This window comes from Epinephelus lanceolatus, chromosome 3 (genome assembly GCF_041903045.1).
Source record: "Epinephelus lanceolatus isolate andai-2023 chromosome 3, ASM4190304v1, whole genome shotgun sequence".
In the NCBI taxonomy this organism is placed as follows: Eukaryota; Metazoa; Chordata; class Actinopteri; order Perciformes; family Serranidae; genus Epinephelus; species Epinephelus lanceolatus.
Genome location: NC_135736.1, coordinates 33211019 through 33221288, shown reverse-complemented (window position 1 = coordinate 33221288; position 10270 = coordinate 33211019). Strand labels below are relative to the sequence as shown.

General features: G+C 40.2%; 1 protein-coding gene across 1 annotated transcript; it reads left to right on the top strand.

The window, feature by feature from the left end:
• The first annotated feature begins 5663 nt into the window (after positions 1-5663).
• LOC117256029 (5-hydroxytryptamine receptor 4) lies at positions 5664-9696 on the top strand. Its single transcript, XM_033625315.2, has 2 exons — positions 5664-5682; positions 8579-9696. Exons 1-2 carry the CDS (start codon positions 5664-5666, stop codon positions 9604-9606), a joined length of 1047 nt encoding a protein of 348 aa, XP_033481206.1. The 3' UTR covers positions 9607-9696.
• The last annotated feature ends 574 nt before the right edge of the window (positions 9697-10270 follow it).

The following is a 10270-nucleotide window of genomic DNA, read 5'->3' as shown; positions in this document are numbered from 1 at the left end:
TGTCAAAACAAACAAGCTCAGAGATACAGGGTTGAAAATTTGAAGTGGGTTTTTATGTGTTTTTTTTTTTTTTTTTAAAGTTGAGAAAAAGAAAAACAGCAAACGTGAACTGTATTATCTCAGAATTGTTTCAAAATGCTCCGATAAAAAATACAAATGATTAATAGCAATGTATTATCCAGTTGTTGCTATTGACAGCATCTTGTCATAAATGTACATGCAATGACCCACCAGAAGAGGGCTGCATTGCCTCGAGGATCATCCAAACCTGCGCCTGTGTGCACAGCGTTCATCCCTAAAATGTTTTATTTACAGCCTTGTGTGCTCGTCAAGATTACACAGTCCTCACATCACCCCTGGCCATGGCCGTGACTTGACATGACATGAATTTATTTATTTATTTTTTTTTTAATAGCCAGAGAGAACAATTCTAAATAGAAAAAAAACATGAATCAGTGACAAGAACATTAAAAAGAAAGGCAAAATAAATTATTTTAATTTATTTGGCTCGCAGAAACACTACTGTGTTGGGTTTCTTTGTGTTCCCTGTCATGCGAAGACACATTCCTATTATTTTCTTGTCCTTTCAGTGGATAAAGACACATAGACTCCATAGACCATCTTAATGGCTTTTAAAAAATACACAGTAGTTTACTGATTGATGTTAATCACCCGGAAACACAGAGTGTAATACAAAGAAGCTTTTTCTCTTGATGAAATGCTGAAACAATCATCTGCTCGTACTACAGAATGAAGATGAAAACATTTTGTGTTTTGAGTCTTGATATTTTTAATACTTCTAACTTCTACTTAAGACTGGGCTTACAAAAGACACTGCATATGGGAACTAAGCACAATTAAGTCGAGAGAGGGAAACAAATCTAATTTAATCCGCATTAAATTAAAAACAAAGAAACAAAAAAACAAAAGATTTTTCTTTTCAATCAGTCAGAAATTAACCAACGACAACTCCTAAATTCCCACTATGTCTGCCAGAAATGTATAGAGGTATAGTACTTTAATCAGTATTAAACTGTTTATAATGAAATGTGTGATCAGATTGGTCACTTTATTTGCCCTTTAATGCAACAAAGCCCGGGAATCAACCCCTGCCCACTCTTCTTTCTGAGACAAAAGAACAGATGTGCAGCCAGTCTACCCTGTCTGTAAGGCACACTTGCATTACACATATGAATGACTGGTCTGAAAAACACTAGCTATTGAGCCAATGTGCCTTTTATTGCACCCTTCATTAAAAATCCCCCCATGTTTAATTAGAACACATCCGCCACACTTGAGATACGTCTGTCACTGGCTGAGGCCCAAAGTATTCAAGCTTGGCAGGATTGACTGTGCTCTGCTGCACACTGAAACGCATGAAAGAGATGATGAGAGCTGTTTTAGGGGTATTATGAAAGTGAAGTTGCACTCATTCAAAACTCATTTAAAGTGAGAAATCCGATGAGCATCCATGCTGTCTTATAGAAAGAGAAAATGTTGCTGTAAGTCTTCTTTTCTTCCCTCAGTATTATCAGCATCATTACTTTTTTGTTTGTTTGTTTTTGTTTTGTTTCTTCCCAACCTTTTTCTTATAAGTTTCATCATGCAAAATATCAAACCAAAACAAATGATACGCAACAGTTTTGCATGTAATTTCTGTCTTGGATAGAAATCACAGCATTTATGTGACTCACAACTCATTTTCTATTACTACTTTCTGTCTGTGTCAACTGCTGCTTCATGCCACCTTATTGTCTTCCAAAAATACATCCACCATATTTCACATATCGAAACACCTCCTTTTTAAAATGTGTCCAACACAGTGATGCAGACAACAATTCCAGTACAGAAAAATTTCATGTGTGCAATGCAGATAGTGTATCCCCTGTGGATAGCTTTAGGCACAGGCCCAGGGGCCCACAGTGTCAGGGCCTGGCCTGGCCTTGACCTGCAAAATGTCATTTAAATTTGCATGTACTAACCAGGAAGAAACTCAAAACGACCACAAGAGACACAAAGGCGCTGCAAAGAGACCAAAACAACAACTACAAAAATGGCCAAAACAACCACAAAGAGACACACATGAGTACAAAGAGACAAAAATAACCACAAGGCGACACAGAATGACAACACAGCTACACAAGAAGACAAAAAAGACACAAGTACACAACAAGAAAAATTACCTCAGTAAGGGACAAAGTTATCTCAAATGGAGATGAGTGGCACAACAAAGACAAAAAACAGCCACAAAACAACTACAAAGAGACACCGAACAACCAAAAACATCACAAAATTACCTTAAAGAGACACAAACAACCACAAGGAGACACAGAATGAATACAAAGCAACACAAGACAACCAAAATAGACACAAAGTTACATCAGAGACACAAAATGACCAAAAAAAGGCAGAAATTAACTCAAAAAGACAAAAAAAAATACCTCAGTAAAAGACAAGGTTACCTCAAACAGAGCGAGATGGCAACATAAATACAAAATCTAACCACAAAACAACTACAAAGAGACATGGAACAACCAAAAACGTCACAAAATTACCTTAAAGAGACACAAACAACCACAACGCGATACAAAACAATTCCAAAGAGACACAGAATAAATACACAGCAACACAAGACAACCAAAAATGACACAAAATTACATCAAAGAGACAAAAAACGACCAAAAAAGATACAAATTAAAGGACAACTTCGGTATTTTTCAACCTGGGCTCTATTTCCCCATGTGTATGTGTGCGTATGATTCATGGGTACCACTCGTTCTAAAATTGGTTCAGTATTGAGGCGCAAAACGAGCTAAAACGGTAACGGGGGCAAATGCGTCCCGTATAAAAGTGCTTTTTTTCGCCACTGACCGGTTCAGATCGCCAGTGCTATCTCTGTAAATAGCATATGGTAGCAGCCCTGGGGCAGTGGTGAGTGTGAATGAGTGGAGTCAGCTGTTAGTCAGTGTTGGAGCAGAAAGGCGGAAGTTGTCCCCGCTTGGTAATGTAAATGAGTATGTGTGTGTGAAGTGTGTGTTACGCTAGAAGAGTCAGAGGACGGAGTCTTTTATGTGCTACCCCCTGGAGTGTTACCGGAGTTTTTGGAGTGCTCAAATAAATGGGCCTTTTTCCCAAACGCAAGAACAGGATGTCGCGCTACACCCCGTACAGCTTTCATAGGCTGCCTTTGTCGGACGGCGAGATGCTGAAGTTGTGGCTAGTTGTGCTACAAATGGATGCTAACACTCCTGTCCAGACACTGCGCCTTGCAGACCATCGGGTCTGCAGTGCTCACTTCTCCCAAGATGACTACTGCCAGCCGAAGAAGAGAAGTGTCCAATCCTGAAACACCTCTTCCTCAAGAAAACGGCTGTCCCACGAGTAGAGAGAGCTACAGACACAGTGGAGCAAAGCTCGTGACATCACACAGCCCAGAGGTAAGGGAAAGGCTAAGTTAGTGTGCTATTTACAGAGATAGCACTGGCGATCTGAACCGGTCAGTGGCGAAAAAACACACACTTCATACACACATACTCATTTACAATACCGAGCGGGGACAACTTCCGCCTTTCTGCTCCAACACTGACTGACAGCTGACTCCACTCATTCACACTCACCACTGCCCCAGGGCCGCTACAATATGCTATTTACAGAGATAGCACTGGTGATCTGAACCGGTCAGTGGCGAAAAAAAGCACTTTTATACGGGACGCATTTGCCCCCATTACCGTTTTTTGCTCGTTTCACGGCTCAATACTGAACCAATTTTAGAACGAGTGGTACCCATGAATCATACGCACACATACACATGGGGAAATAGAGCCCAGGTGGAAAAATACCGAAGTTGTCCTTTAACTCACAGAGACAAAGAAATACCTCAGTAGGAGACAAAGTTACCATAAAGGGAGCCAAATGGCAACACAAAGACAAAAACTAACAACAAAACAACTACAAATAGACATAAAACTACCAAAAACATCACAAAGTTACCTTAAAGAGACACAAACAATCACAACGCCACACAGAACAATTACAAGGAGACAGAATGAATACATAGCAACACAAGACAACCAAAAAAGACACAAAATTACACCAAAGAGACACAAAACGACCAGAAAAGACACAAATTAACTAAAAGAGCCAAAAACATTACTGAAGTAAGAGACAAGGTTACCTCAAATGGAGCCGAATGGCAACACAAAGACAAAAACTAACCACAAAACAACTACAAAGAGACAAAAAAAACAACCAAAAAGGACACACATTAACTCAAAGACACTAAGAAATACCTCAGTAGGAGACAAAGTTACCTCGAAGGGAGATGGATGGCACAATAAAGACCAAAAACTACCACAAAATAACTACAAAGAGACATGGAACAACAGAAAACATATCAAAAGTACCTTAAAGAGATACAAACTACCACAAGGAGACACAGAATGAATACACAGCAACACAAGACAACCAAAAAAGACACAAATTAACTCAAAGAGACAAAAAAATTACCTCATTAAGAGACAAGGTTACCTCAAACAGACATCACAAAATTATGTTAGAGAGATACAAGCAACTACAAAAAGACACAAAATGAATACAGAGGAACACAAGACAACCAAAAAGACACAAAATCCCCCCCAGAGAGACACAAAACAACCAATTAGGCAAAAGATGAACAGAAAGAGACAAAAGCATGAAAAGATGCATAACATCTACAAAGAGGTGCAACACCAACACAAAGTCTGTGTGTCTTCCTCCAATTTAGGAGAGATGGTGGGGCACTTTGCATATCTGTGCCCAGCAGGGACCCATTGTCTTCTAATCTGCTCATGCTTCCAAGGTGCATGCAGATGGTAGGGAGATGCTCTAAAGGATGATGTGATGCAGCTCTGGGCAAGAGTCTTTTTAAAGAGCTGGTCCTCACTGTGTGTGAAGGATCAGAGTTTCCTGACTTTCTGAGTTAGACTGATTATAAACATGCTTGGTATAGTTATTATAATTAATCCTAAAATGTCTAAATCAGATGTAATCCATCTCCATCTCGTCAACGATTGACATTGCCATCCATCAAGCCGCACTGAAAGTATGCCGAGAAAATCCAAAGTGCACTGGCACATCCGGAAACATTTAGGGTTTGCACTTATTTTTATGGAGAAAAGGAATTGTGTGTTTTAGTGATTAGTTCATAATGATCAAGTTTATGAATTTATAGATAGTCTTAATTACTGTCTTTATAGTATTGGGAATGATTTCTCACAGATCACTGTACAAATACACACATTTATGTGTACAGATAGAAATCTGCCCCTACTCAGCGTACCACAATAAGAATTCAAATGTCAGTGGTTTGAATTGAGTTGGCAGGGGAGTTGGCAGCAGACTGTATTTTGTTACTGTGATTATTGTTGCATGTGTTCATTACAGCCCACTTCCCAGCACTCCCATCCCTCTCGTCTCTGTGTAAAAGGTTCAGTATGATACAGACATGAGGACAGACGATCATCTCTCTTCTTCACAGGTGAGTGTCACTGTTTGCAAGGTTTTCTGGCAGTGCTTGATGTGAAGTAGTACATTAAACAAGTATTTGCTTTTAAACTGAGTTCAGTAGACCTTGTTAGAGATGTTAACATCTGACTGAGCTGCTCTTCAGAGGATCAGATGGAAAGATGCAGGATCCTGCTGAGTGTGTGAGACTTTAAATGTTGCTTTTTCAGTGTTGTAGTTACTGTATCTTCTCAATATATGACATATCAGTGTGTACATCAGCATCATTAGTGTCGTTTTCTGCAGTATTTCTGCACAGCAAATGATTTAACCAAAACTAATAGATTGTCATTATCTTTAAACAGTATATGATAAGATAGTTATATTATTACCAGGCACATAGGCAACATTTTGTATCCTCTAAATCACAGTTTTTTAAGCTTGACAGTAAGACATTATGCAACGTTTTAGCACTAATATTGCTCTAATCGTTGTCTAATGACAGAGTAAATCACCCCACTGACATTAAGTACAGGATTTTGTGGATAATGGCAGAGGGGAGGTGCTGCGCAACATTATACAACTGAAAGATGGATGTTTCTGACTTAAACAGAAAGATTAGAAGGATGAAAGAGAACACTGTGGTGTGCAGTAGATGGGCTGTGGAGATGACTGCCGAAGTGTTCTCTACACCCCTGAAGATGGAAACAGCAGAGTCAAGGGCTTTTTCGCCCATATATATATGTATATGATTGACTGAATGATTTTTATGTTTGTGTCATGCACACTTACATGTGCCCAAGACACTGTTACAACGATGTTGCAGTAACAATCCAAAGTACACGAGTACTCTGCCTTCTATCCCAGGCCTGGCAAAGAAATTCAGCCACAAAAAAGGGTTCCCTTTCTTCAACAAAACTCAATTTTTTCAATGATCCTTAACTAAAAGAAATCAACATAGGTAGAGGTAATTTTACAAGAAAGTAGATTCCTTATGGCTTCATGTACAGGACAGTAAAACAAGAAGAAAGCTAAATTACACAACAAACAATTCTGTCCTCTGTGGTGGTGTTAAACCTTCTAGTCTTTAACACTAATGGTAACATTCCTGAGCGCAACTGTGCACACAGGGATCTTTTTCTTTTGTTTAGATTATACTTCACATAAGGTTCCCCAATGTAGCAATTCTATATGAGACAATATCAATTCACTATAGACCCTGTCACACCCATCAAACCTGGATGGGGGTGCTATAGGGCCTATGGTGAATTCATATCATTACAATTATTTATTTATTACTCATAATGATGTGTTGGTTCAACTCAACAAGTCTACAAGCCAAACAAAGAACCTACATTTTCACTTGGCATCATTTCCCCATCACCAGCGCATGGTCCCTGTGGTGTTCATTAAAATCCATTCCAAGTCAGCTGGAACATCTGCTCCCTGTTCACACCACTGGCACTGGAAATTTAATATTATTACATTACAGTCATGTGTGTTCTGCTGTGTGATATACTGTAAATTGCAATGAGTGAATCCAGAGATGTAAAGGAAAGCACACTTGTGAAAGTAAACAAATTACTAATATTCTTACAGAACTAGTCCATAGGCCTACCCATTGAGTGCACAGTTGCCCACATACAGTTTCACATGGAGTGTTTGGGATACAGGTCATAGGAAATTGCAGATTAAATAGTCAACTGAACCCATTAAGAAGAGCAATGTATTCAGACAGAGTTTTTGTGAATTTGACAGTACGATTACAGCCACAGCGATCTGTTGCAATTTAGCCATTTTTCTGTTGTTATAGCGCCACCCAGTTGCCAATTAGAGTTAAATTTCTCCAGTCACCTTGAGGCGTCCTGTTCTACATATCTACCAAGTTTAGTAAAAATCAATATGGCGGTTAGGCCTAGATAAGAAATTAGCTCTCTAGCGCCCCCATTTTGTTTGATGGGGTCAATAATGGAGGGGTCCCCTCAGATTATGTGTGGTCATATGCCTACAAAGTTGCGTGGTGATCGGTGAAACCCTTGAGATGTTATACACATTTATGTGATGAGCCCGCCCTCCGCAATATTCATTGCCTTATAGAAGCTCAGTTTTAGTAAGTTTTCCAACTTTTGCCAAGAGGGAACTTTAGATATTGGTCCCTAGATTATGTTCACCGAGTTTCATGCAGATCGGTCAAACTTCCTAGGAAGAGATCGATTTTAAGTGTTTTTCAAAAAATTCAAAATGGCGGAAAATCTATATAACCGGAAGTTATGGGTTCTTGAGGCAAATTTGTTCCTCATGAGGAGAGGCATCCCTGTGCAAGGTTTCATGTCTCTACGACATAGGGGGCATGAGATATGCCCATTCAAAGTTTGCAATTCCAATCGGTTGCTATAGCGCCCCACTTTGGCCAATTGATGTAATATTGCTTCATTTGCATCCTCCCATGACCCTCTACCACTGTGCCAAATTTCACATGGATTGACCAAGTCAGTGAGGAGAAAAACGTGGAACACACACACAGACAGAGTTTTCATCATTATATAGTAAGATATAGTAAGATACCAAAGATGTTTGTGATAAGTGTAACATGCAGGGTCCAAATTCCTAAATATCTCTACAGGAAGATGTGATTGTGTGTGTAAGCATTTAAAACATCTGACACTTCAGAGTATTTCTTGGTTTAGAAGTGATAATATATCATTCCCCTCATTATATCAACATACGTGTTAATGAAAAGAACATCTGGTTCTGCTCTCCACTCCAAGCAAAGAGATGGCATTCTAGATAAGGCATCTACAACCAGAACAAGGGCTTTTCACCTACAGTCTCGTGTGTTTCCTATGTTGAACTTAAGTTTACAGCTTAGAGATTAAATGAGAAGTTGCCATGGAGCAGTAACTGGGTCAAAACAAACAGAATTCTGGGTGGTTTGTCAATTTTTTCACTGTTAATGTACCATAGAGGAGTGGAGGCAAACTGCCCCGAAACGCCTCACTTACTGCAAAGTCAGACCACTCATTACTTACAACTGTATCTGTGTGTTTTGACAGGCTTGATTAGACCATGGATAACATCAGCGTGGGATTGCTCGGAGATGCGAACACATCTCTTCAGATTGAGCTCCAGTCCTGTGATACACTGAGGAGCCAGGCCTCTCGTGTTTTCCTGTATGCCTTCCTCTCCGTTGGCATCATCTGCACAGTAGTTGGCAACTTCCTTGTGGTCTTATCCATCGCCTACTTTAAGCAGTTGCAGTCACCCACGAATTCCTTCGTCATGTCCCTGGCAGTGGCTGACTGTCTCGTTGGCCTGGTGGTGATGCCGTATAGTATGATTCGGACCATAGAGGGATGCTGGTATTTTGGTGTCCTTTTTTGCAAGCTGCACTCTAGCCTAGATGTTATGCTCTGCACCGCCTCCATATTCCACCTCAGCTGCATCGCCTTTGATCGCTACTACGCTGTCTGCAACCCGCTAGTTTATTCTTTAAAGATGTCCCGAAATCGAGTAGCTCTTCTTATTGTTGTATGTTGGGCTGTTCCCATGCTCATTTCCTTTGGCCCCATAATGCTAGATCTCCATATTGCCGGTGTGGACATCCTGCTCCCGGACGATGTATGCGTGTTCTTGGTCAATCGAATATACGCTGTCATGGCTTCCTTGGTTGCCTTTTATTTGCCGATGGCTATCATGCTAATAGCCTACTGGAAGATCTTCAAAGCTGCCAAACGGCAGGCCAGGCAGATCAGCGCCATGGAAAGCCAGATGGCTGCTGGAGTGGGCAAAGACTCAAGCAAGAAAAAGAGACACCGAAACACTATGAGGAGGGAGAGGAAGGCAGCGAAAATTCTAGGTATCATCATGGGAGTTTTCCTAATTTTCTGGATGCCCTTCTTTACTGTCAACATTGTGGACCCGTTCATTGAGTACAGCACAGAGGTGGTTGTCTGGGATATATTTCTGTGGCTGGGATATATCAACTCATCTCTAAATCCCTTCTTGTATGGTTTCTTTAACCGTTCCTTCCGTAGGGCATTCCTCATGTTCATGGGCTGCAGGGTATGCCTGCCTGGATCCTCCCCCGGGATGGAGCTATCGCACACTCGAAAAGAAGCAAATTAACGTGCAGATCAACCAAGAAATAAAGATAGTATCTGTATATTGTAATTTTTTTAGGGATACAAAGATCAGTGAACAGTAAGGGCTGCATTTTTTGTGAATCAGTGGCACTATTCAGAGTGCCAACCACACTTTTCTTTTGTCAAAATCATGGAAAAAGAGGAAATTTTAGTGATATAGGACTGTCACCTCTTACCTCTCTTCCTTCAGTGTAAAGGTAGCATGCTCTGTCGCACAAATTTTTGATTTTGTGACAGAAAAAGATTCTGGTTTGACTCTGTCACTAATGCTTTTTCCAGTTCTACTTTTAAGTAAATTAGCTTTTGATTATGTCCATGTGTTGCTCTCGCCTTTGAAGAACAGTCACCCAATGTAGGAAATGTGTCAGTGATATTTGATGAAAATTCAGCCAGAAACTTTCTGTGCACATCAGGAATAATTTACCAAGATGGCCATCTACCCGTCAGTCACAGTGTATCCTATGTCTACGTCTTGCATATGGATGGCTCCATCTTGAAGTAGAATCACTCAAATGATGGCCACGTGTTTAAAGCTACAATCAAGATTGTGGTATGTTCATTTTGAAAATATTTTCCTTGAGAAACCTCTTTTCAGTAATGAGGGAAGCTTAAAATGGATTCAAGAGGATGTCAGAACAGATAGGACT